We start from the raw sequence: 27307 nt of genomic DNA, 5'->3' as shown, positions 1-27307 counted from the left end.
TCGGCTAAACCGCTATGATGGCTTTTACATATGAGGAAATCCCCAGCTGAAAAAAAAAAAGATATCTGAATGATGCCTGTAGCTGCAGGCATCATTCAGATATCTCCACTTAAAGTCCAGGAGGTCATATGACGTCCTACGGACAGGAAGTGGTTAAGAACTAACAATCGCCTAATTCAGGAAAGCATTTGTGCCAGTGTTGGTGACACGTGTAGCGATTTCAGATAATTCTTACTACCGCCACTTTAAGAATCTGTCGTTGGCACAGCAATAGGTTTTTAAAGAATTACAGACAGTTCTCCATTTAGGAGACTAGTGGTAATTAAGACCAACTTTGATCTGTCATACAGAGGTCTGCCAGTACTCAAAGCAGGCTGTGCCTGTGCTGGGAAGCCATCGTGTATTTGACAGTTTTCCACACAACGCTGTATCCCCTGCCTCATTTAGCTTTCAGCCGGGAGATTGCCTGGCCAAAAGCTAAATGTAGGAAAAAGGGCCAGGTATACAGCTGATGTCATTACCCAACTATGTGCAATGCTTTGTCACTGGGTGGATGGAGCCTGATGGGGAAGTGAGAGACTAGTTCCCCAATCAGGTCCACTTAATTTTTCACTGACAGTGCACAGCAGTGGATGGATTCGAAAGCTGCTGTTGGACAGAATAGCGGCTATGGATTCTCCCACTCCCTTCCCCAGTACAGACACAAATTCATGGCCCTCTCTCTCTCTCTGACAGGTACTTGAATTGGGCGCCAGCACTGAGACTGTCTGTGTGGCATCCCAATGGAATCCTAAAGGTTGTCTACCACAACTTTTTTTTTTAATTTTCCTGATTGTGTGGTGGAAGGCTCCAGTTCGAATGTTCCCAGGAGACACCTAGTGAACCTAGATCAGAGGCCGGCCCCCACCCGAAGGATGGTAGTATGTAATCCCACTGCTACCGCTGTTCTTACAGCACCATGACTGTACTACTACAATAACATTTCATGACAATAAGCACACCAGACAATTTCTATCTAAATCCTATAAAATTGGTCCTTTTTTTTTAATGTTGAATTCTGAGTGAACTCGTTTGCAGCAGAGACTTGGGATTGGCCATGTCAGAGTAGGAAATTCTGGATAGCGCCAATTAAGGCCCAGTTCACACTGGTGCGACATACACTCCGACTTTGAGAGCACATGTCGCATGACGTGTGTAAATCAATGATTCCCTATGAGAGCTGTCCTAACTGGTCCAACTTGTGTTGGTCCAACTTTGGAAAAGGTCCCTGCACTACTTTAGTCTGACTTTGGTCCGATTTTAGCCCATTGAATATCATTGAAGTTGTATCCCTACTGTGGCTGCTGACTTTCAATATTAGGACACTTACCTGTCCTGGAGTCCAGCGATGTCGGCACCCCAGCCGATGTATCCATCAGCTGTCGGGTGCTGCCATTGCCAGTAAGGGAACCTGGCAGTGAAGCCTTTCGGCTTCACAGCCGGGTCCCTATTACGTATTCGCAAAGCGAACTGCGCTCTCTTACTGGCTCAAGAGCAGGGGAAGGAGGAGGGGGGCCGAACTTCTGATGTAACTCGCTATGGCGAGGTCCGATGGAAGTGGGGACAGGATTCCTGTCAAAAACCAGAGTACCCACTCCCCCCCCCCCCCCCCGAAAGGTGGCAAATGTGGTACCGGAGGGGGAGAGGAGTCGGATAAGCGGAAGTTCCACTTTTGGGTGGAACCTGCTTCAACTGACCTGACTTGTGACATGCGACTTGTGCTCAGAGGCAAAAAACAAAAAAAACCCAAAAAGTCCATACCAGACCCAAGTTGCATTGATCTCAAGTCAGATCCTGTTCATTAAAGTCTGACCGATGTTGCTGAGCAAAGTTGGATCGGAAGTCGTGGGACTTTCATGTTAGAGCAGTATGAACCCGGCCTAAGTCTGATGACTTATTGGCCCATTTATGAAGGGCTGCTCCACTGACCAAGTCCCCTGACATGGTTCTGCAGGCGTGATCAGTGGGACAGCGCTGGCCTGAGGCCATCACATACACTCACATGGATCGTATTGGTTGAGCTGCATTTCAAACCTCTTCTATTGTCCCTTCTATTGCTTGGTCACTCTGCATTGCTTTCTGCAAAACTGAGAACTCACAGCATGAGGTAGGGCTATAGGCGAGGTGCTTGGTAGGGCATCTACTTGAAAGCTTTGCCAGTGTCCAATCACCCGAAGGTAAGAACCCAAAACCCAGATTCCATGAATGCTGTGTCCCGTACTTTAATTAGATATTGAATTTACAGGCAAGTAAAAATTCCACGTTTTTTTTTAATATTTTTAGAGTGTACCATACTGCCATTTTTAATGTTGACGTTCAAGAACATAATGTTTACTAACAGGCCAAATCTTTTTGCAGATTATATAGCAAGGCAAAAAACCAATTAATCAGTGAATAGTTTATATTCTACACTTCTCTGTTTTAGACAAAAGAGGCGCACTCTGAGAGAAAAAGGTGAGAAGAAAGAGAAGAAAACATCTGTTACATTTCGTCCAGAAGACTCAATCATCACTCCAAATAACTTTGATGAGGTTGTGGAAAAAGAGGTAACTTAATTTCTCTCTCCTGGTCATTTATCACTAACCTTGTACAGCTCTACTAGATGGCTGCAAAGACAGATTATCTGTGCATTAATCAGATGTCTGTTTTTATTTCTAGAAAGTGCTTCATGATGAACCTAACTTAATGGAGAGTAATGAATTTGTAATTCCATTAGGTAAGTAAAAGTAATCTATCTATCTATCTATCTATCTATCTATCTATCTATCTATCTATCTATCTATCTATCTATCTATCTATCTATCTATCTATCTATCTATCTATCTATCTATCTCTATCTATCATATACGCAGTTCCCGGGTTACAAACAAGATCGGGTCTGTAGGTGGTTTGTGCCTAAGTTGAATTTGTATGTAAGTTGGAACAGGTCCATTTTTTTGGTGTAGCTCCAGCCAAAAAAAAATGTTTTAGGTTTTTTGGATAGCATAGGGAAGGGTTAACATCCCTGTAACCTTTGTTTTGCTGTCTATGCCCCTGTTCAGAAGCTTTCACCTCACTTTCTGTCCCTATCCATTGGATTTAAAAATTTGTGGGTTGTTGTGGAAACAAGGATTGGTGATGAAGCTGCAGTGGAGACACCTTTTCCCATGATAACGCTTACAGGAGTGAATTTCCCTTCTTAGGGGTAGATTTCCTCGGACTTCCTGTTGTCTGCCTTCGTTTATAAGTAGGCGTTGTTAGTAAGTCGGTTGTTTGTAACTCGGGACCGCCTGTATGTTTATGTATATATATATATATATATATATATATATATATATATATATATATATAATTCCAAAGTAAGAGTCAAGACAAACCGCACAATTCATAGTTGAAATATGAAAGTGAAGAATCTTGCCAGACAAGAAAATGTTTAAACATGCTTTTAATTGAATCTGTTGTAAAGCAGATTTCAACTGAAGCATTGAAATGAACCAGTCAGTGTATAAAGTAATTTAACCACTTCCCGCCTGAAGGCCATCATATGACATCCTGGACTTTGAAGTGGTAATATCTGGATGACGCCTGCAGTTACAGACATTATAAAGATAGCTTTGTTTTCAGCCAGCAATTACCTATCTTGTAAAAACCATCCTAGCGGCTGATTACCCACCCGCATTGTAAACGACGTTCGGACCACACATGTAAGGCATTGCTGCAAATGTAAGAGTGAAAACAAAAATTCTAGCACTAAACCTCCTCTGTAACTCTAAACTGGTATCCTGTAAAATGTTTTTAAGCGTCGCCTGTAGAGATTAAAGTATAACTAAAGGCAAAACTTTTTTTTAGTGTTTGAGTGCAGGGGGATTAGAATGCCTGTCAGTTTTTATTGCTGTCTCTGACCCCAGTAAGGAGATTCCCCCTTTCTATTAGTCATGTTTACCATTATCATTGGAAGTGAAAGTAAAATAAAATCCCACATTTTGGGTTGTGCCCAGAAAAGTAACATATGGGAAATCTTCCAATGGGGACTGTAGTTCTGATAACCTGGGGGTCCCAAAGGAATTCCCTTTAGTTTTCAGGGATTTCCTCTAACTTCCTGTTTGGCTATCGGACAGGAAATAAAGGGAAATCTCTGCAATGGGATCTGACAGGGGTTATAACCCTCCCTTGCTCTATCTAAAATGGAGAAAAAAAAGTTTTGCTTATAGTTTTACTTTAAGTATCATAGTTTTTTGCAATTCTAAAGCGTGACATGTTTGGTATCTATTTACTTGGAGTAACATCATATTTTATATTTTACCAAAAAGATTGGGTTATCTATAGTGTTTTATTAAAGTGTATTAAAAAAAAATGAAATTGCGTTTGAAAAATTGCTACGCAAATACCATGTGACCTGATAAATTGCAACGGCTGCCATTTTATTCTCTAGGGTATTTGCTAAAAAAAATGTATAAAGTTTGAGGGGTTCTTATTAATTTTTTTTTAGCAAAAAATTATGATTTTTACATGTAGGAGAGAAATGCCAGAATTGACCCAAATGCAAAGTGGTTAAAATCATTTTAAACAATAGTTTTTATCATCAAGAATGACTTGTGAGAGGAGAGTGTGCACAGGGCTTATGTATTCTTGCCTCAGCCTATATGACAGTGTTAAGCCAATCAAGGAGAACCAGCGCTGTCACATACCTACTTTTGGGTATTGGGTATTTGACTTGACTCCTGAGGCCCCATTCACATCTGAGCATTTTGCAGCTTGAAGCCTGAAGCTACAAAACGCTGGAGGGGGGGGGGGGGAAATCAATTATTCTCTATGGAGATGGTTCACATCTCCACTCCAAAATGCCTGAAGCCAGAAGCTCCAAAATGCCTGAAGCTCAAACAAGTTCTGGAACTTTTTTTAGGCAGATTTGGGCGTTGTTCTGCTTTTTACATTGATGACCTTTTGACCTGCACAAAATCGAGGCAAAAACGCTGCAAAATCGCGAGACTTTCTGCCTGAAAATGCCACGCTCAGGTGTGAATGGGACCTAACAGCTAAACAGAGCTGTCCTAAAGTGAGGAAGCTTGTGTGTTGCTGTGGAAAGGAAGAGTTTAGTGACCCTTTTGCTTTACCCATTTGCACAAAGCAAGTGGGCACTCTAAAAGAAAGATGGTGTATCACTTTGTGACCATTCCAGCTGACTGTACCACATCCCTAGTGGGTTTGTAGCATACAATCTCTGAACTGAAGACATTTGTTTCAGGCTCATTTGAAGAGGAGTTGACAGACCAAATACCAGGCCCTCTGCTTCCAACTATGGCAGAGTTGCATTATTTGGCTTCCTTGACGAAAAGACCACCTGAAGTTCATGATGCTGGCACCAACACAGACTCTGGTAAATGTGCATTATCCCAAATATCACACTCAGGTAACATTTGGTATTCATGAAAGACAAAAACAGAACATTCCATAGCTGAACTCACCAACCAGTCTGCCAACTGACCAAATTAACCTGTCCAACAATCTGCATTAAAAACTAGGGTTTAGTTAGCACACATTTGCAAACGCATGCATAAGCTGCAAGGCCTCTTCACTGCACCCTGTGTATGCTTGCAGTCCTAACGCTAATGAATTTATAAGCGTCTCCACAATGGAAGTACATGCATTAAATGGATAGATGAGGGGCAGGTGGGCCTGGAGGCAGCCCAATCCCCCTTAAAGGGACGGGAGCACACTGGACACCCAGCAAGAGCACAATGGCAGCAAAGGTGTACAGTGTGTCCCCGGACCATATTGTACACAAGTAACAAACCAAAAGGCCCATGCCCCCAACTATAACTGGCCTTCACAGCAAGGAGGACATGCAATGTCGACCAGAAGCCATAGCTGGCCTTTGCAATCCTGATATATAGAGCCATTGCCATGAAGTTACTATATTATAGTGGAAGTCCGGGTAAACCCCTACTAACTAGCCTGTAGAGGAAAGATGTCTATATTTACCTAATCTCAGGGTGCTCAGGTCCAGTCATGTGATCAGCTCCCAGCGCTTGCTTCAGGGGAAAGGAAGGACAACCGACAACATATACCCCATAGTTGATAAATATGCAGAATAATCTATCTCAGATCATATATTTAAAAGATATGTACAGACACAGCAACACTTCCATAAACCAGAATAATAAATCTAAATCATTACACCAAAGCTCTTACTGTGCAAACACATGCCATAAATAAATAGCAATGTACTGTTATCATAATATCTAATATCTGATCCAAAAATAAAAATATAACACCAAAAGGCCCCTTAGTAGCTCCTATCTAGTTACCAAACATTGGAGCCTAAAAGTTATATATTAAAAATCTGTAATAAAATAAGTGTATTTAAATATTACATGTCCATACACACATTTTAACACCTGCCCACAAATCAAGATAAATATCCAAACATCCCCAATGTAATCAACAATTCCCCTCCTGCACCTTCAACCTCTCACCTATAGAGTTTGTCATAAACAGTTGAATGTGTGAATTGCGCTCCTTCATTTTGTGAATGTTCATGAATTTCCAATACTGTAGTTAAGTAATAGAAAAAAAAACCTTCAAAAGCTGCCCGAACCATTCTTCTCTATTTGGAAACAAACAAGTGACCTTATGTAGACTAGGTTATAAGACTATCCAAAAGTGTAAACATTCTCTTTCAATCAAATTGGATTTATTAGTGGTGGGGCGTATTCAGTACATAAATTACTTGATGAGGCTATCTGTCACTGATTATGATGCTGATCTGCTTTGTGCTACTTCTTTCTTCCTTTATTGTAGCCTCCAAATCTCTTATAAACATGGGGACAAGCTATGACGTAATTTCTAGCAGTCCGCCGGTGGCAATTACTCTTGCTTCAGGTCTACTCTTTGTTTATTTGCATGCTAGTTTGTTTGTCCGTTGTATTGTCCCTTTTATAGTGTGATAAATATTTTAAAGAATATAAACTTTAACTTCATCTGTCCTCTGATTGCAAGGACTAATTTCATGTTTGTCATTTTATTATAGATTACTAGTTGTAGTTGTGTTTTAGTTATGAACCCATATAAGGAGATTGTCACGATAAGGAAGATTTGTGTGTGTATATGGGCCGCCCTGGCTATTTAACGCTCTTTTACCTATTTTTGTAAGGGTAACCTCATTACTGGGGAGCTCAGGAGGGGGTGGCGGGTGTTTTTGTCAGGGCTAATGTTGGTTTTTTTGTTTGTAATCCATGCTAAACTTTTATTAAAAATAACTAAGTTTAAAAAAAAAAGTTCTTTTGCCTACACAGGGCAAAGTAAAAGGGTAATTTTACAGAATGCCCCAGCTAAACTTCCCTCCACCAGCATCATATACACTATATTGTCAAAAGTATTGGCACACCTGCCTTTACACGCACATGAACTTTAATCACATAGTAGGTGAGGTCGAAAAAAGACTCCATCAAGTCCAACCTATGTGTGTGATTATATATCAGTATTACATTGTATATCCCTGTATGTTGTGGTCATTCAGGTGCTTGTCTAATAGTTTCTTGAAACTATTGATGCACCCTGCTGAGACCACCGCCTGTGGAAGGGTATTCCACATCCTTGCCGCTCTTACAGTAAAGAACCCTCTACGTAGTTTAAGGTTAAACCTCTTTTCTTCTCATTTTAATGAGTGGCCACGAGTCTTGTTAAACTCCCTATCCGCGAAAAAGGTTTATCCCTATTGTGGGGTCACCAGTACGTATTTGTGTATTGAAATCATATCCCCTCTCAAGCGTCTCTTCTCCAGAGAGAATAAGTTCAGTGCTCGCAACCTTTCTTCATAACTAATATCCTCCAGACCCTTTATTAGCTTTGTTGCCCTTCTTTGTACTCGCTCCATTTCCAGTACTTCCTTCCTGAGGACTGGTGCCCAGAACTGGACAGCATATTCTAGGTGCGACCGGACCAGAGTCTTGTAGAGCGGGAGAATTATCGTTTTATGTGTGGAATGAATCCCCTTTTTAATACATGCCAATATTCTATTTGCTTTGTTAGCGGCAGCTTGGCATTGCATGCCATTGCTGAGCCTATCATCTACTAGGACCCCCAGGTCCTTTTCCACCCTAGATAATGGCATCCCAGTCTTAGTCAGTAGGGTTCAATATGGAGTTGGCCTGCCCTTTGCAGCTTATAATAGCTTCAACTCTTCTGGAAAGGTTGTCCACAAGGTTTAGGAGTGTGTCTATGGGAATGTTTGACCATTCTTCCAGAAGCGCATTTGTGCGATCAGGCACTGATGTTAGACGAAAAGGCTTGGCTCGCAGTCTCTGCTCTAATTCTTCCCAAAGGTGTTCTATAAGGTTGAGGTCAGGACTCTGTGCAGGCCAGTCAAGTTCCTCCACCCCAAACTCACTCATCCATGTCTTTATGGAGCTTGCTTTGTGCACTGGTCCAAATCATTTGGTGGAGGGGGGATTATGGTGTGGCCCCTTAGTTCTTTAGTGAAGGGAACTCCTAAAGCCTCAGCATACCAAGAAATTTTGGACAATTTCGTGCTCCCAACTTTGTGGAAACAGTTTTATGGATGGCCCCTTCCTGTTCCGAAAAAGAATAATTAACAAATTAATTACAAACTGCGCTCCCTTTAAAGTGCAAGTACAAATAATTATCAAGGAATGCAAATAAGTAAAAATAATAGTGATCACACAAAATGGAAAATATTGAGTCAATGGTGACAACCATGAATAGCTTTCGACTAGAATCCAGTCAGAAAGCAGTAGAAAACATCAAAATATTGAAAAATCAAAGTGAAAGCAACAATTCAAAATTTAAAAATTAAAAAAAATTCCAAAAACAATTCCAAAAACAAAAATTTTTAAAAACAAATAGTGTTCAAAAATTAGTGTAAATTTCAAAGCTTCTGGATAAGTCCTCCTAGAATTCGGCAAAGCATCAGGGAACAGTAATCCACCACCATCACCGGCCACACAGCCTACTCACCAGATTGTGGTGACTCCCATAACAGGAGTCAAAACCGCTTCAAAGACAGCCAGAAAGCTTCACACGATCACGGCTTGGTTCCGGTGCTGGAACTGAGGAACGCTGTGACTGCATGGATACCGGATGGATTAAGATGAACTCCCAGATAGAGATTGGTCATTGGAGACCATTAGTGCCATAAATGGGAAGAGAATGAGTGGAAAACTCCCATCGTGAAATAAGCCAAAAATTTATTGAACAGGCTAAAAAACCTGCATAAACCACATGTGGGTTTGTGCGGACAAACAAACAACGATGCTGCGTAGCGGACGAAAGTGGTGTGTCACGGTTTCGTCAGTACGTTCTGACATCATCAGGGATCATCATACGTCAGAACGTACTGACGAAACCGGATGGACTTACCGAACGTGACACGCCATTTCCGTAAACAGCGTGGACTTGTGGAGGTCTCCATATGTCACATACCACTCTATAATAGTGTGATGCCAGTTTGCCTGATTGTCCAAATGCATTGTTTCTGTCATAATCAATAGTTAAAGTGTTACTAAACCCACAACAGTAAAATCGGTCTGTATATGCAGTAAAGCATGCTTGTTATACTCTCTGGGGAACCTAAGGGGTAATCCTCTGCATTGTGTAAAAAGGCTGTTTAATCCTGTCTTCTCTGATCCTTCCTTTATTCCACTGTCCCCAATCAATCTCCTGATAGTACAGAGCCTTGGAGTCACTCTGCACATGCTCAGTTTGGTGTGTATTGCTAGAGTTCTTTTTCTTGGGAGAGTGCATGTGATCAGCACAGGGCCAATCAGCACTGTCCAGACAGAGGGTCAGGGGTCCTGCATCCTGATAGGACAATCGTGGGAAAAGGAAAACTCCTACAAGCTTTAACCAGACACTAATAGTCAAAAGACTGCTGTAACTGCTGATAAGAAAAGGTACAGTGAGGGGAAAAAAGTATTTAGTCCCCTGCTGATTTTGTACATTTGCCCACTGACAAATGATCAGTCTATAATTTTAATGGTAGGTTTATTTTAACAGTGAGAGACAGAATAACAACAAAAATATCCAGAAAAACACATTTCAAAAAAGTTATAAATTGATTTGCATTTTAATAAGTGAATTATGTATTTTATCCCTTATCAATCAGCAAGATGTCTGGCTCCCAGGTGTCTTCTATACAGGTAACAAGCTGAGATTAGGAGCACTCTCTTAAAAGGGAGTGCTCCAAATCTCAGCTTGTTACCTGTATAAACGACACCTGTCCACAGAAGCAATCAGCCAGATTCCAATCTCTCCACCATGGCCAAGACCTGTCCAAGGATGTCAGGGACAAGATTGTAGACCTACACAAGGCTGGAATGGGCTACAAGACCATCGCCAAGCACCTTGGTGAGAGGGTGACAACAGTTGGTGCGATTATTTTCAAATGAAAGAAACACAAAATAATGATCACTCTCCCTTGGTCTGTGGCTCCATGCAAGATTTCACCTTGTGGAGTTTCAGTGGTCATGAGAACGGTGAGGAATTGGCCCAGAACTACACGGAAGAATCTTGTCATTGATCTCAAGGCAGCTGGGACCATAGTTGCCTAGAAAACAATTGGTAACATACTACACCGTAAAGGAATGAAATGCTGCAGCGCCTGCAAGGTCCCCCTGCTCAAGAAAGCACATGTACAGGCCCACCTGAAGTTTGCTACTGAACATCTGAATGATTCAGAGGAGAACTGGGTGAAAGTATTGTGGTCAGATGAGACCAAAATCGAGCTCTTTGGCATCAACTCAACTCGCCGTGTTTGGAGGAGGAGGAATGCTCCCTTTGACTCCCAAGAACACCATCCACACCATCAAACACAGAAGTGGAAACCTTATGCTTTGGGGGGTTTTTTCTGCTAATGGGACAGGACAACTTCACTGCATCAAAGGGACGATGGACGTGGCCATGTACTGTCAAATCTTGGGTGAGAACCTCCTTCCCTCAGCCAAGGCATTGAAAATGGGTCGTGGATGGGTATTCCAGCAAGACAATGACCCAAAACACATGGCCAAGACAACAAAGGAATGGCTCAAGAAGGAAGCAAATGAAGGTCCTGGAGTGGCTTTGCCAGTCTCCAGACCTTAATCCCATTGAAAATATGTGGAGAGAGCTGAAGGTTCGAGGTACCATACGTCGTCCTCGAGACCTTAAAGACTTGGAGAGTATCTGCAAAGGAGGAGTAGGACAAAATCCCTCCTGGGATGTGTGCAAACCTGGTGGCCAACTACAAGAAACGTCTGACCTCTGTGATTGCAAACAAGGGTTTGGCCACCAAGTACTAAGTCATGTTTTGCTAAGGTATCAAATACTTATTTCACTCATTAAACTGCAGATCAATGTATAACTTTTTTGAAATGTGTTTTTCTGGATTTTTTTGTTATTTTGTCTCTCACTCTTAAAATAAACCTACCATTAAAGTTATAGACTGATCATTTCTTCGGCAGTGAACAAACGTACAAAATCAGCAGGGGATCAAATACTTTTTTCTCTCGCTGTATTTAGCAGTTTATATTGCATTTCCATGTTCTGTGTACTGTGGGAAACCAGATATAGTGAATGCAGGGTCCTTGGTTTAGTAACACTTTAAATATAGGGTTGGCAAACCATGTTTGACACCCTTAGCCTGAGTCATCGTTCTTCCCATAATCCAGGTTTTATGCACAATACAGTTAAGTTAACAGCATGTGTGGGAAAAACCTTACATAATACCTTATGAGGCCAGCATGTGTTGTTGGATTCACCACTGATCTCCTCAGTGATGAATGTTAGCACTTTGTCGTGGTTCACTATCTGTATGGTGCTTATTTGCCATGAAAATGTTTGTGAGCTGGAAAAAAATAGTGTAAATTTGAACATCAGATTTCACTTGCATAATGCTTAACCTTAGAGTTCTCTGCATTGCCCATTAATTTGAGAAACTCTGAGTGTTCAATAGACCTTTTCTACTTGTGTGGTAAGGGGTGACATCCCTTGCACCTGGCATAGCTTGGGGGAAATCGGTCCGGTGTAGTGTAGCAATAGCCTTTTTCTTCTAGATCAATTGGTGACATCTGCAGAAGGTTGACTGTAACCATAAACGTGTGTGTGTGTATAGTTTCCCACAAAAGTGAGTACACCCCTCACATTTTTGTAAATATTTTATTCTATCTTTTCATGTGACAACACTGAAGAAATGACTCTTTACTATAATGTAAAGTAGTGAGTGTACAGCTTGTATAACAGTGTAAATTTGCTGTCCCCTCAAAATAACTCAACATACAGCCTTTAATGCCTAAACCGCTGGCAACAAAAGTGAGTACCCCCCTAAGTGAAAATGTCCAAACTGGGCCCAAAGTGTCAATCTTTTGTGTGGCCACCATTATTTTCCAGCACTGCCTTAACCCTCTTGGGCATGGAGTTCGCCAGAGCTTCACAGGTTGCCACTGGAGTCCTCTTCCACTCCTCCATGACGACATCACGGAGCTGGTGGATGTTAGAGGTCTTGCGCTCCTCCACCTTCTGTTTAAGGATGCCCCACAGATGCTCAATAGGGTTTAGATCTGGAGACATGCTTGGCCAGTCCATCACCTTTACCCTCAGCTTCTTTAGCAAGGCAGTGGTCATTTTGGAGGTGTGTTTGGGGTCGTTATCATGTTGGAATACTGCTCTGAGGCGCAGTCTCCAAAGGGAGGGGATTATTCTCTACTTCAGTATTTCACAGTACATGTTGGTATTCACGGTTCCCTAAATTAACTGTAGCTATCCAGTGCCGGCAGCACTCATGCAGCCCCAGACAATGACACTCCCACCACCATGCTTGACTGTAAGCAAGACACACTTGTTTTTGTACTCCTTACCTGGTTGCCGCCACACACGCTTGACACCATCTGAACCAAATAAGTTTATCTTGGTCTCAGACCCCAGGACATGGTTCCAGTAATCCATGTCCTTAGTCTGCTTGTCTTCAGCAAACTGTTTGCAGGCTTTCTTGTGCATCATCTTTAGAAGCAGCTTCCTTCTGGGACGACAGCCATGCAGACCAATTTGATGCAGTGTGCGGCTTATGGTCTGAGCACTGACAGGCTGTCCCCCCACCCCTTCAACCTCTGCAGCAATGCTGGCAGTACTCATATGTCTATTTTTCAAAGACAACCTTTGGATATGATGCTGAGCACGTGCACAGGCCTGTTCTTAGTGGAACCTGTCCAATTAAACCGCTGTATGATCTTGGCCACCGTGCTGCAGCTCAGTTTCAGGGACTTGGCAATCTTATAGCCTAGGCCATCTTTATGTAGAGCAACAATTCTTTTTTTTTTCAGATCCTCAGAGAGTTCTTTGCCATGAGGTGCCATGTTGAACTTCCAGTGACTAGTATGAGAGAGTGAGAGCGATAACACCAAATTTAACACATCTGCTCCCCATTCACACCTGACACCTTGTAACACTAATGAGTCACATGACACCAGGGAGGGAAAATGGCTAATTGGGTCCAATTTGGGCATTTTCACTTAGGGGTGTACTCACTTTTGTTACCAGCGGTTTAGACATTATTGGCTGTGTGTTGAGTTATTTTGAGGGGACAGCAAATGTACACTGTTATACAAGCTGTACACTCACTACTTTACATTGTAGAAAAGTGTAATTTCTTCTTGTTATTGCATGAAAAGTAAAATAAAAAAATATTTACAAAAATGTGAGGGGTGTACTCACTTTTGTGAGATACTGTATGTATATGTGTACAGCTGTGCTCATAAGTTTACATACCCTGGCAGAATTTGATTTCTTGGCCATTTTTCAGAGAATATGAATGATAACACAAAAACTTTTCTTTCACTCATGGTTAGTGTTTGGCTGAAGCCATTTATTATCAATCAACTGTGTTTACTCTTTTTTTAATCATAATCACAACAGAAGCTACCCAAATGCCCTTGATCAAACGTTTACATTTTGTGGTATTTGTGGTAGAGGCTCTTTATCTTCTCAGATGGTAAAGTTGCCCATTCCTTTTGGCAGAAAGCCTCCAGATCCTGTAAATTCTTGGGCTGTCTTGCATGAACTGCACGTTTGAGATCTCCCCAGAGTGGCTCAATGATATTGAGGTCAGGAGACTGATATGGCCACTCCAGAACCTTCAATTTATTCTGCTGTAGCCAATGACAGGTCGTCTTGGCCTTGTGTCTTGGACCATTGTCATGTTGGAATGTCCAAGTACATCCCATGCGCAGCTTCCTGGCTGATGAATGCAAATGTTCCTCCAGTATTTTTTGAAAACATACTGCATTCGTCTTGCCATCAATTTTGACAAAATTTCCTGTGCCTTTGTACCTCACATCCCTAAAACATCAGCGATCCACCTCCATGTTTCACAGTAGGAATGGTGTACCTTTCATCATAGGCCTTGTTGACTCCTCTCCAAATGAAGCGTTTATGGTTGTGGCCAAAAAGCTAAATTTTAGTCCAATCACTCCAAATGACTTTGTGCCAGAAGGTTTGAGGCTTGTCTCTGTGCCGTTTGGCATATTGTAAGTGGGATACTTTGTGGCATTTGCGTAGTAATAGCTTTCTTCTGGCGACTTGACCATGCAGCCCATCTTTCTTCAAGTGCCTCCTTATAGTGCATCTTGAAACAGCCACACCACATGTTTTTGGAGAGTCCTGTATTTCACCTGAAATTATTTGTGGGTTTTTCCTTGCATCCCAATCAATTTTCCTGGCAGTTGTGGCTGAAATTTTAGTTGGTCTACCTGGCTGTGGTTTGGTTTCAACAGAACCCCTCATTTTCTACTTCTTGATTAGAGTTTGAACACTGCTGATTGGCATTCTCAATTCCTTGGATATCTTTTTATATCCCTTTCCTGTTTTTATACAGTTCAACTACCTTTTCCCGCAGATCCTTTGACAGTTTTTTTGCTTTCCCTATGACTCAGAATCCAGAAACATCAGTTCAGCACTGGATGAAAGCTGCAAGGGTCTGTCAGGAGTCCAGAAACTCATTGACCTTTTATACACACACACTAATTACAAGAAAACAGATCACAGGTGAGGATGGTTACCTTTAATAGCAATTCAAACCCTTCTGTGTCAACTTGTGCGCATGTTATCAGGCCAAAATCACCAGGGTATGTAAACTTTTGATCAGGGTCATTTGGGTAGTTTCTGTTGTGATTATGATTTCAAAAGAGTAAACACAGTTGATGCAAATTGTGGCTTTGCATTTAAATCAAACTTATTCCTGTGACCCCACCCCTTTCGTTGTTTTTGATGTTTGGCCTCAGTAACAAATAGGGTGGCTTGGAAAGTGGGATGGGCCCCAAGTTGCACTTGCCTATTTGCTTTTATCGCTTTAGCTGCAGATCTGATGATCACTGTTGCATGCAGTTTTTAACTAAAGATTACCTCTGCTTATGTATTTTTCAACTTATGCAGTTTTGAGTTTTTTAGGTTTTATAAACTGTTTACTTTTAGCTTACTTGTTTGCTTGTATAGACTGAAAGTATACAAACATGAAGGATTGTTTAACCGCTTCCCGCCCGCCGTATGCCAAATGACGTCCTCAGCTTTGAGCGGGGATATCTGAGTGATGCCTGTAGCTACAGACATCATCCAGATATCTTTTAGAGCCGGCGAATTTGTTCCGCCGCTTGATCGTTCTTGACGTCCGCCGCCCTCTGGTGCTTGTACCGACTCACCAATACAATCGGTGAGTCGGTCACAGGATCCGCCAGCCCTGGATGTTTAGCATAGAGATTTCCGGTGGACCAGATGGTCACCGGAGTCTCTATGATCGTTCGGAGGCCAGGCGCGATGTTATGACGTCACTCCCGTCCTCTGTATTAAAAAAAACGGCGCCGATTCGGCTGGGAAGCGGTGATCGTTTTTTGTTTTTGTTTTTTTATTTCATGCTTCTAAGCCTAGAGGTGAGATGTGGGGTCTTATTGACCCCACATCTCACTGTAAAGAGCACTTGTCATGCTTATTCCTATTACAAGGGATGTTTACAATAGAATAGAAACAAAAGTGATCAAAAAAATGTTTTTTGGAAAAAAATGTCAAGCTAAAATTAAAAAAAGTAAAATTAACAATAAAAAAAAAAAAATTTAAAGTGCCCCTGTCCCCGTGAGCTCGAACGCAGAAGCGAACGCATACATAAGTCCTGCCCACAAATGAAAACGGTGTTCAAACCACACGTGAGGTGTCGCCGCAAACGTTAGAGCGAGAGCAATAATTTTGGCCCTAGACCTCCTCTGTAACTCAAAACATGTAACCAGTAAAAATTTTTAAAACGTCGCCTAAGGGGATGTTTAAATAGCGAAGTTTGGCGCCATTCCACGAGCGTGTGCAATTTTGAAGCATGACATGTTGGGTATCTATTTACTCGGCGTAACTTCATCTTTCACATTATGCAAAAACATTGGGCTAACTTTCTTGTTTTGTTTTTTTTTAAAGCCCAAAACTGTTTGTTTTTTACCCAAAAAAACGCATTCGAAAAATTGCTGCGCAAATACCGTGCTAGATAAAAAGTTGCAATGACCCCCATTGTATTCTCTAGGGTCTCTGCTAACAAAACATATATAATGTTTGGGGGTTCTATGTAATTTTTTAGCAAAAAAATTATGATTTTTACATGTAGGAGAGAAATGTCAGAATTGGCCTGGTAGGCAAGTGGTTAATATGAATGAGTGTGGCCATTGCAGGCAATTTCTGACTACATATGTATCTGCAAAGATCTACTCAGAGTGCCGTGATAATTAACTCTGCATTATTTATAGGTCATGACCCATACTTCAGCTTACCATCCTTAGCCATGACACTAAGATTATTGAATGGACTATGCATCATACCAAGAGATGTATAATAATCTTCCTCACTGCTTTTCCTCCTGCTGCAGCTCCCAGTGCATCACCTAAGCCCCTTGAGAATAAAAGGACAGAAGAACTTCATAGCAATTCTATGGCCCCTTCTGCTCTTGCTGCAGGTCTGTTCTCACAGATTTCTTTCAGAGGCCTTTTTGTGTCATTGCAAAACTCATCATACTAAGGGTCCTTTCACACTGGGGCGGTTTGCAGGCGCTATTGCGCTAATAATAGTGCCTGCAAACCGACCCGAAAGTGCCGCTGCTTTGATGCCAGTGTGAAAGCCAGCGGCGCTTTACCGCCGCCCCCGCCTCAGTGTGAAAGGGCCCTAAGGATGACGTTGGGTGCAACCAATTGGTTAAATGATGAGCTTGAAGTTTGCCTTCATCATTGCTCTGCTTCCTCAAGATTATTAAGTGATTCCCCCATCCCTTCCTGACATTTGCTGTGAGATTTGAGTCCTTTTTTTGCTTTAAATTATCTGCAGTGTTGGAGATCTGTTTGAAAATAGTATCACTAATAGTGTGCATTAAATAAATAGTTAGTTGCAGTTATAATTATAGCACAGACACATCCCAAAAATGTTTTACATTGTGTCCCTACTATATTATCCTCTAGTCTACCGTTTAGACCAGGGGTAGGCAACCATTTGAGCGCAGTGTGCTGAAAAATGTTTTCAAAGAAATTGAGTGTGCCGATGTTATACCAAAAAAATGTCAACTTTACACTCTCATTCACGAAAAGGATTTTTTATCAAGTAAATGCTGTAAACTACTTGAGCAGTAGTGAAAAATCCTGCAACTTCACACCTCAGATCAGCCCCAATTCACCTGCTCATCTGTCCCACCACTGTACCCCCCTGCTCATCTGCCCCACCACTGTACCCCCCTGCTCATCTGCCCCACCACTGTACCCCCCTGCTCATCTGCCCCACCACTGTACCCCCCTGCTCATCTGCCCCACCACTGTACTACCCTGCACATCTGCCCCACCACTGTACCCCCCTGCTCATCTGCCCCACCACTGTACCCCCCCTGCTCATCTGCCCCACCACTGTAACCTCCTGTACATCTGCCCCACCACTGTACCACCCTGCTTTTCTGTCCCACCACTGTAACCCCCTGCTCATCTGCCCCACCAATGTACCCCCCCCCTTCTCATCTTCCCCACCACTGTAACCCCCTGCACATCTGCCACACCACTGTACCCCCCTGCTCATCTGTCCCACCACTGTAACCCCCTGTACATCTGCCCCACCACTGTACCCCCTGCTCATCTGCCCCATCAATGTTCCCCCTTTCTCATCTGCCCCACCACTGTACCTCCCTGCACATCTGCTCCACCGCTGTATCCCCATGCTCTTCTTTCTCACAGCTGAACCATCTTCTCATCTGTCCTAACACTGAACTTATCTGCTCATCTGCCCCACCATTGTAACCCCCTTTCTCATATGCCCCACCACTGTAACCCCCTGCTCATGTGTTCCACCAGTGTACCTCCTTTCTCCTCTGCACATCTGCCCCACTTCTGTACCTACTTATCTGTCCTACCAATGTACCTCCTTTCTCCTCTTCCACGTCACTGTACCTCCTGCTCTTCTGCCCAACTATTGTAACCCCCTGCTCATCTGTCCCACTAATGCAATTCCTTTCACATCTGCCCCACTGCTGTACCCCCTTGCTCTTCTGTCTCACCGCTGAACCCCCTTCTCATCTGCCCCAACAGTGAACCCCCCTGCTCATCTGCCCCAACAGTGAACCCCCCCCCTGCTCATCTGTCCCACCGCTGAACCCCTTCTCATCCCTTCCACCACTGTAGCTCCTGTACATCTGCCCCACCACTGTAACCCTCCTGCTCATCTGCCCCATCGATGTACCCCTTTTCTCATCTGCCCCACCACTGTACCTCCCTGCACATCTGCTCCACTGCTGTATCCCCGTGCTTTTCTGTCTCACTACTGAATCACATTCTCATCTGTCCTAACGCTGAACCCATCTGCTCATCTTCCCCACCACTGTAACCTGCTTTCTCATCTGCCCCACCAGTGTACCTCCTACACACGTCTCACCTCTGTTCCCCCTGCTCTCCTGCCCCACCACTGTAACCCCCTGCTCATCTGTCCCATCAATACACCTCCTTTCACATCTGCCCCACTGCTCTACCCCCCTTCTTTTCTGTCCCACCACTAAACCCCCTTCTCATCTGCCCCATCACTTTACCCCCCTGCTCTTCTGTCTCACTGCTGAACCCCCTTCTCATTTCTTTCACCACTGTACCTCTCTGCTCATTTTCCCCGCCGCTGTACCCTCCTCTCACCTATGATATGCGTGATATGCAAAGGGGTGAAAGGAAGCAGAGATGAGACACATCTCTCTGTCCTGGCACACTCATCCTGCTGATCCACCTCTCGCATCCAGCCCACGTGCTTGTATGTGATGTATGTGATGTCACATGCAAGCATCTGGAATAGATGCACAATGATGAGCTCAGGTCAGGGCATTTTCTGAAAGCAGTGGACCTGTGTGAAGGATCAAAAGTTGGGCAGGTGAGGAAAAGTGCAGCGCTTTGCCCTGCAGCAAAAGTTGGGTGTAATTTTCATTGCGCTGAATACTGGCTGTGGCTTAAAGGGACACAGAGTTCAGGGGTTCAGTAGTAAGTGACGCAAAAGTTCAGGAACAATTTCAACAAAATTCCCAGAAGCTCAGCAGTAATTCCACAAACTGTCACCTGATTGTGGTTTTCTCAGTCACAGTGAAATCCCTTCTTTCTGATATTGGTTGTGGCATCCAAGAGGGTCTTCTTCCTCCAGATGGTGGACGGGGCTAGCAGGACTGTGATTGGCTTTAGCAGTGGCCAATGACAGTCCTCCTCCTCCTGGAAACAGGGACTGCCCCCCCAACAGAAGTGCACCCAATCTCTTCTACATCACAAAATCTGACGATCGCAGGTACAGCAAAGTTAGAGAACCAAACAATGTTTCCCATCTTTTACAATGTGTGGGGACACAGTGCCCTCCCCCTCAGTGCAGGTGCAGTGTGGGGAATTCTGGAATTGGAATGCATTAGTGTCTCACTGACACTTCCCTGCGCTGCTCTGCTGATGGGGAGGGAGTCGGGTGTCTGTGGTTGCCTACCCCTAGTTTAGACATAACCCTGGCTGTTGCTGGAAACAAGTTACATTTCTCATGTAGGTAACCTTGTGTGATAAGACAAGTGCATGTATTAACCCTGATATACTAGACATAAGACATAAGTCCTTTTCTGGTGTGTGATCTGAGCCTACAGTGAAGGAAGTTGTGACGGGTGCTTTTGATAAATCATCATTCCTGCCACATACCTAATTTTTGACAGACTTGACTTTTCCAGACAGAATGTTTTGAAGATTACTCTTGGATGCTCTTTAATCCTCACTGTGCACATAGACATCAAATATCTTTTTTATTTTTATTTTTATCAGGAGATGATCTAATGTCTATGAGACACCAACAGACACCACTGAACAGAGTTGCAAAGGAGCCAACAAGTAAAGGTGAGCATGTGCTGAAAGGGCAAAACAGCAGGTTTGCTTTAAGCTTCACTTCAGTGTGGCCCCCTTACCCTGGTGGTCAGTGTGCCCCCCATACACTGGTGCTCTTTGGTGTTCCCAGGGCACCACCAAGCAGCAAATGCAAGACACTGAGGGTGCTTTGCTCAACGTCTCCGAACCCCCTTGATCCTCCAACCCCGTATCCTCTCCCATCTCACAGGGCAGGTTATCTCTCCTGCCCCCCTTCTCCCTTTATTCCAGCACAACTGTTTTCCTGTGCTGGGCCACTGTTCACAGTGTGAAGAGACAGTGGGGGAATCCTTTTCCCCAGCCGAACAACAGCTTGACAGCAGAGCTGAATTTTTTGTTGTGCCTACCTGGTAGGCAGGACATAGCCCACAGACTCTTACACTGCACAGTGCCCAGGGGGGGGGGTTAGAGAGATCCCTGCTAGCTCTTCATACTGTGAACACTTTCAAGTTGAGACCCAGTGACAAATACTGCTCTAGATCATAGGATTTCTTTACCTGGGCCCTCCATCTTTTGGTTCAGTTGTTTATTATTTTATCCACATATTATTGTTGTCCCAAACTGTAAATGCTGCAGTATATGTTTGATAAAGCGTCAAAGTGGTTGTAAAGGCATTCTATGCATTAAGATAAAAAGCCTTTTGTGTGCAGCAGCCCCCCTAATACTTAAGTGAGCCCCATCTCGATCCAGCGATTTTGCACGAGAGCCTCGGCTGTCCGAGACTCTCCCCCCTCATTGGCTGAGACAGCAGCAAAGCACTATTGGCTTCCGCTGCTGTCAATCAAAGCCAGTGAGCCAATGAGGGGAGAGAGGGGACAGGGCTGGACTGCAACTCCGTGTCTGAATGGACACACGGAGCTTCAGGTTGGCTCGGGTGCCCCCATAGCAAGCTTCTTGCTGTGGGGGCACTCAACGGGAGGGAGGAGCCAGGGGCGCCAAAGAGGGACCCGAGAAGGTGGAGGATTGGGGCTGTTCTGTGCAAAACCACTGCACAGAGTAGGTAAGTATAACACATTTGTTAATTTTAAACAAAAAAAATGGAGCCTTTAGTATCACTTTAAAATAAGAAAGAAAATTAAACTTCTAATTAGTCACAGTACCATTGTCTGTTTTAGGTCATCTTTTTTCTACATTTTTTTTTCAAATAGTGGGCTTATGATACAATTGAAAAAAAAAAATCATACATGTAATGTATCAAATTAAAGGAAGGTGAAATCCAGGCAGATGTAAAGACACAGGTTAATGCAGTTCTGTCTTTTTTATTTATTATTAAAGGTATAGTTCACCTTTACCACAAAACTGCCTATGCAAATAAGGGGCATCTGTAGATAAAAACAAACTATGCAGCTCTGACTAAAGTTGAATAAAGCCCATGCTATAGGTGTAGGCCATTTACATACCTTAAGAAACTTGACTGGAATGCTCCCAGGACGTTGCTAAGTGAGGCCTAGTCATCCTTCCCCATCACAGGAGTGAGCTCTCAAATGCTGCTCAGAGCTACTGCATCAGGGAAGAGAAAGAGTATGTGAGGGGATTTGAATCAGAGAAAGATAGGCCTCACTTAGCAATGTCCTTGGGAGTATTCCATTCAGGCTTATAAAGTATGTAAATGGCCTACTCATCACTGCTCACCTCAACCATCACAGGAGTGAGCACGTTCTCTGATTCAAACCCCCTCACATACTCTTTCTCTCCCCTGATGCAGTTTTTTTTGTAAAGGTGAACTGTCCTTTTAAATATTTTATTCTAATCGTACAGTACAGGACACAGAAATCGATTCCAATACCATGTGCTATATGCCACTACCTTCAGGTTATTGGACGCTGGCAAAAGCTATGGTTGGACCTTCCCTGGGTATCCATGTAACCCCTCACATTCTATAATGCTCCAGTTTTTTGCTACTGTCCTTTTGTAATTGGCTTTGTTGGAAAATATTTTTCTATTTTTTTTTTTACCAGATTTCCCTTCCTTGGACTAACTGCTTATTGCCTTAAAGTGATTGTAAGGGCAGAAGGTTTTTTTTTTTTTTTTTTATCTTGATGCATTCTATGCATTAAGATAAAAAGCCTTCGTTCAGCAGCCCCCCTCAGCCCCTCTAATACTTACCTGAGCCCCATCTCGATCCAGCGATGTTCCAGGAGAGACTCGGCTGTACAGGGCTCTCCCTCCTGATTGGCTGAGACAGCAGCAGGGTGCTAGAAGGGGCAGGGCCGCTGCTCCTTGTCTGAATGGACACAGAGCAGTGGCTCGGCTCGGCTGATCCATAGCAAGCTGCTTGCGGGTGCTTGCGGGGGGGGGGGGTAATCAGCAGATGGTAGGGGTCAGGAGTGCCGATGAGGGACCAGAGAAGAGGAAAATTTGGGCTACTCTATGCAAAACCACTGCACAGAGCAAGTAAGTATGACACGTTTGTTATTTAAAAAAAATAAAAAACTAGACTTTAGTATCACTTTAAGGCTCACTAGCAGTTTCCTGATCTGGTTATCTGTGGTTTATACCTTGAGAACCAAGCCCGCCGGCTTGTAATATTTGCTTCTGGAACTGGGTTAAGCACACGCTTTGGCACATAGTGCAACAAGTATAGCTAGCCACAGGGTGCTTTACAGGTCTAGGACCGTGGTTGGGACCCTGTACTTTTACATACCGGTTCCTGGCTTTACAGATCTTGTTTGCTTGGATCTGTGGTACATGCTACATTATATCCTTTCAGAGGCGTAACTAGAACCTTCAGGGCCCCAGTGCAAGAAATCATGATGGACCCCCCTTCCAATCCGAGCCCCGGGCTTCCAATTTTGGGAGGGTGTCCATGGACACCCTCCCAGAACCCTGCTTCCTGCATGCCCCCTGGGATGTGCATCCAGGGCAATCACAGCGGCCCTTTACCATGTGATCAGCTGATCACATGTAAACAGACTTGCCGGTTATCCGCAGCCCTTTCCTCCTACGCTGTGTCTGTGTGAGGAAAGGACTGCCAGTAACTGTCAAGAATGTCAGTAAATTGTATACACTGATAATCAGTGCCCCAATCATCAGTGTCATCTATCAGTGCACATCAATGCTGCCTATCGGTGCTCATCAATTCCGCCTACAAGCGTTGCCTATTAGTGCTCATTAATGCCGCCTATTAGTGCCTATCAATTCTGCCTATCAGCACCAGCTATCAGTGCTCAATAATGCCACCTATCAGTACTCTTCAATGCTGCACATCAGTGCCATCTATCAGTGCTCATCAATACTGCCTGAGTTCTGCCTATCAGTGTTCCTCATTGCCCATCAGTGCAGCCTATGAGTTCTGCCTATCAGTGCTCATCAATGCCACCTGTCAGTGCCCATCGGTGCCTCCTATCAGTGCCCCTCGGTGCCTCCTATCAGTGTTCCTCGGTGCCTCCTGTCAGTGTTCCTCGGTGCCTCCTGTCAGTGTTCCTCGGTGCCTCCTGTCAGTGTTCCTCGGTGCCTCCTGTCAGTGTTCCTCGGTGCCTCCTGTCAGTGTTCCTCTGTGCCTCCTGTCAGTGTTCCTCGGTGCCTCCTGTCAGTGTTCCTCGGTGCCTCCTGTCAGTGCCCATCAGTGCTTCCTATCAGTGCTCATCAGTGCCTTCTATCAGTGCCCAACTGCCCATCAGTGCCGTCTGCCTTCTCAGGACAGCATGGATCTGAGCAGAGAGCATGTCTCTCATAGAACAGCAGCACTGGCATTGACAGTTTTATCCCCCCCCTCCCCCCGTCCTCTTTCACACGGGATGACAGAGGAGACAGCTGATCTGCTCCCCCTTCTCCCTCCTCTACTCTCCTGTGTGCTCGGCGGGCAGTCAAGTGCAAAGCTAACAAGCTCACATTTCCCGAGAAGCACACACAAGAGGGGGAAGAAGCGGGAGCAGATCAGCTGTGTCCTCTGTCATCCCGTGCGAGAGAGGACGGACGGAGGGGGGGATAGAACTGTCAATGCCGGCTCTGTGCTGCTGTTCCATGAGAGACACGCTCTCCGCTCAGAGCCGTGCAAATAGTGACCACGTTGGGGCCCCCCGACAGTGACGGAATCCCAGGGCCCCGTCACAAGTGCGACTGTTGCGACCCTGGTAATTCCGCCACTGTATCTTTTTATCTTACAAGACACACTGCAGTGTTAACCGCTCAAGCGGTTTCGAAGGCAACAGTTAACGGGTATCTACACTTTGTGTCTTTTCCCTAGTTTTTATTATCTCTCTTTATTTGACCTTGTAAGTAATGGTATTAGAGCATTTACTTCAGATCTGGTGGCCTTTTTTCCACTTGCGTGAAGTTCCTCTCTTGCTAGTTACACAGAGCTTATAAGACTCCTAACTGCACACCTCCAGCCACCATTTTCTGACGATGATTGTTTGCCTATTACCTCAGAGATACAAGCCCCAGGAACTCATTTATCTCTTGGGTTATTGTGATTCCTTCATACTGGACCTGCCATACATACCTGAACCCATTCCGTGAGTACCCCACAGAGGAAGATTCTCACTCGGCAGTGACAGATTACAGGCGCTTGGTAGTGAGAGCATATGATACAAAAGGTCATAATTCCACTGCAGGCCCTGAGCAAACTCAGAGTTCCTCTCAGGTTGATAGCTGTTCCCTTGGTGCAGAGCAAGGTCTTACACTGACATCACTCTAGTCACCCTGAATCGGGCTCCCTAACATACACCCAACAGGCAGCCTGTCTGACTAAAGCAGAATTCTCTGCCACTTTGATCTCTTAAAAAAGAGATCAGATCAGGCATCACATGCCTGACGAATGGGCCCTGTTCGGCTCCGAAACGTTGCACTTATCTCTGTAATGTGATTCTCCTAATCTTTGGACGGTGATTGTTGATCCATGGTGTGCTTGCGAATATGTACACTTGCTTGATGTTTACAGGATCCAACTGGTAATCGCTGCAGCACCCACCATTTCAAGAGCCATTTGCCAGGAATGTGTGCGGTAGGAATATTGACAAGACTGATCTCTTAAAAAGACTGTCTCCACTTCTGGAAACCGTGGATTCTAATGTCTAAAAATACTCTTCTGCCTCTCTCCCCCCAGACTATATTAATGCATTAGAACCTGAATTGCCTGACCCACTTACATTTGCAGAAGGCTAGAGGAGGCTGACATTTTAACGGAGGCTGCTGAAGATTTTTCACCCCCTAAAACTTTTCAGTTATGTGACCTCTCTACAGGCTTTTGCCAGGAAATGTCTAATGACCCGTACACACGATCGGACTTTCCGCCAACAAAACCGTGGATTTGTTTCCGAAGGATGTTGGCTCAAACTTGTCTTGCTTACACACGGTCACACAAATGTTGGCCCAAAATTCCGAACGTGAGAACGCTGTGATGTACAAGACGTATGACGAGCCGAGAAAAGAAGTTCAATAGCCAGTGCGGCTCCTTCTGCTTGATTCCGAGCATGCGTGAGCTTTTGTGCGACAGATTTGTGTACACACGATCGGACTTTCCGACAACAAAGTTAAGTTGGCGGAAAATTTGAGAACCTGCTTTCAAACATTTGTGGCTGGAAATTCCGACAGCAAATGTTCGATGGAGCATACACACGGTTGGACTTTCCGACAACAAGCTCACATCGAACATTTCCCGTCGGAAAGTCCGACCGTGTGTACGCAGCATTAATATTGCTAATTCACTGATATCTGTTATTTAGGCACATTCTAATCTCTAGGTGAGGTGTGCTTCTTTGCTTAGGGAATGCTGATCGCTTCCCACATATTTTGCAATTTATCATGTGAGGTAGATCTCACCTGATATAATGACAGGGAACTTCATCCTAAAACTTATTCCCAGTCCTCATCCTGCAACTTCTTTGATTTGGATTTGTCAAACACCTAGCCCCTAGTACCCTGCAGGCATTGGTTCGGCCTTTTCCTGGCACCTCGGTGCTTGTACTCCCTGTGCACTCTTTTTGGAAAAAGTTTCTCTTTTTCCTTGCCTCCTGCAACCTTCCGTGTTCCTCTGAAGCCTTCTTCAAGTGATCTTGCCCACACAAAGAGCCTTCTGTATGTGTTCTTGGGGCTGATTTCATTAAAAGGTCCCTTGTAGAAATGAAAGCCTTTTCTCTGTTGCCCCTGACCTCCATAGTTCTGCCTTGGCTCCCTCTATTTTCTTCTTGGAAGCCAACTTTTTCTTCTGTTACATGGGGACAGAGTATCTTGCAATCCAATCTTTCTTGCTTCCCTGGCGCTATTCCTATTGCCCTCTGTGGAAAATGTTTTCTTCCTCCCCATGTTCTGCCTTGAAGGAGTGTCAGACAATTTTTGGTTTGCCTTATGGGTGGGGTCAGTACTGTAATCTATGGCTATTTTCTCTTTCTTCCCTTGGGAACTGGTCCCTCTGTAGAATTCATCCCACCTCCTCTTCCACCCTGCTGAATGATTCTTTTTTCTATAACTTCTACCCTCAGGGATCAAGTTCCTCCTTCCTTACCTGAGCCCTCCCTTGCTGCTGGAGGTGTTGGGGGGCCATTTTGTTTTTTTTCACAGGTTGCGGCGCCAATGTCGAAACCTCTATTCTTGTTTTTAACCTTTTTTTTTTTTTTTTGCCAGGTTGCTGTTTGGGCATCAGCTTTAAGCTGCTTCTGCTGTCAACTATCTGTTCGGGTCTGTTGACCCAGCCTGTTATTTTTCCTATGAGCCTGTTGCTGCTGTTTTGGCTATTTTGTTGCTCACCCCTTGATTTATTGCTTAGATATGCCATGTGGTCTAAGAATCAGTTCCTGTGTCCTGTACTGTGCAATTAGGATAATAGGAATTTTGATGTACCTGTAAATTCCCAATATTGGACTACAGTAGAGGACACAGGTCCCTCCCATTTTTCCTCTGTGATCTCCTTACTGTGTGCTAAAAAACTGGAGCCTCATGGTGTGAGTGGG

At 44.0% G+C, this 27307-nt stretch overlaps 1 protein-coding gene across 8 annotated transcripts in view; it reads left to right on the top strand.

Annotated features, from left to right (window-relative positions):
• Positions 1–27307, top strand: part of CPLANE1 (ciliogenesis and planar polarity effector complex subunit 1) — a 209345-nt gene that overhangs the window by 135277 nt on the left and 46761 nt on the right. For 5 of the 8 annotated variants that reach the window (XM_073621364.1, XM_073621384.1, XM_073621414.1 and 2 more), the window contains exons 35-40: positions 2465–2585; positions 2698–2755; positions 5264–5395; positions 6820–6900; positions 16898–16984; positions 20319–20390. In XM_073621364.1, coding sequence (XP_073477465.1) covers positions 2465–2585; positions 2698–2755; positions 5264–5395; positions 6820–6900; positions 16898–16984; positions 20319–20390 — 551 coding nt within the window. The remainder of the gene's footprint in view (positions 1–2464; positions 2586–2697; positions 2756–5263; positions 5396–6819; positions 6901–16897; positions 16985–20318; positions 20391–27307) is intronic. The other 3 variants (XM_073621394.1, XM_073621404.1, XM_073621422.1) reach the window with 3 other exon arrangements.

This window comes from Aquarana catesbeiana, linkage group LG01, assembly GCF_042186555.1.
Source record: "Aquarana catesbeiana isolate 2022-GZ linkage group LG01, ASM4218655v1, whole genome shotgun sequence".
NCBI classification, from domain to species: domain Eukaryota; kingdom Metazoa; phylum Chordata; class Amphibia; order Anura; family Ranidae; genus Aquarana; species Aquarana catesbeiana.
Note: the sequence above shows the minus strand (reverse complement) of the source record. Positions and strands in the feature narration are given on the sequence as shown.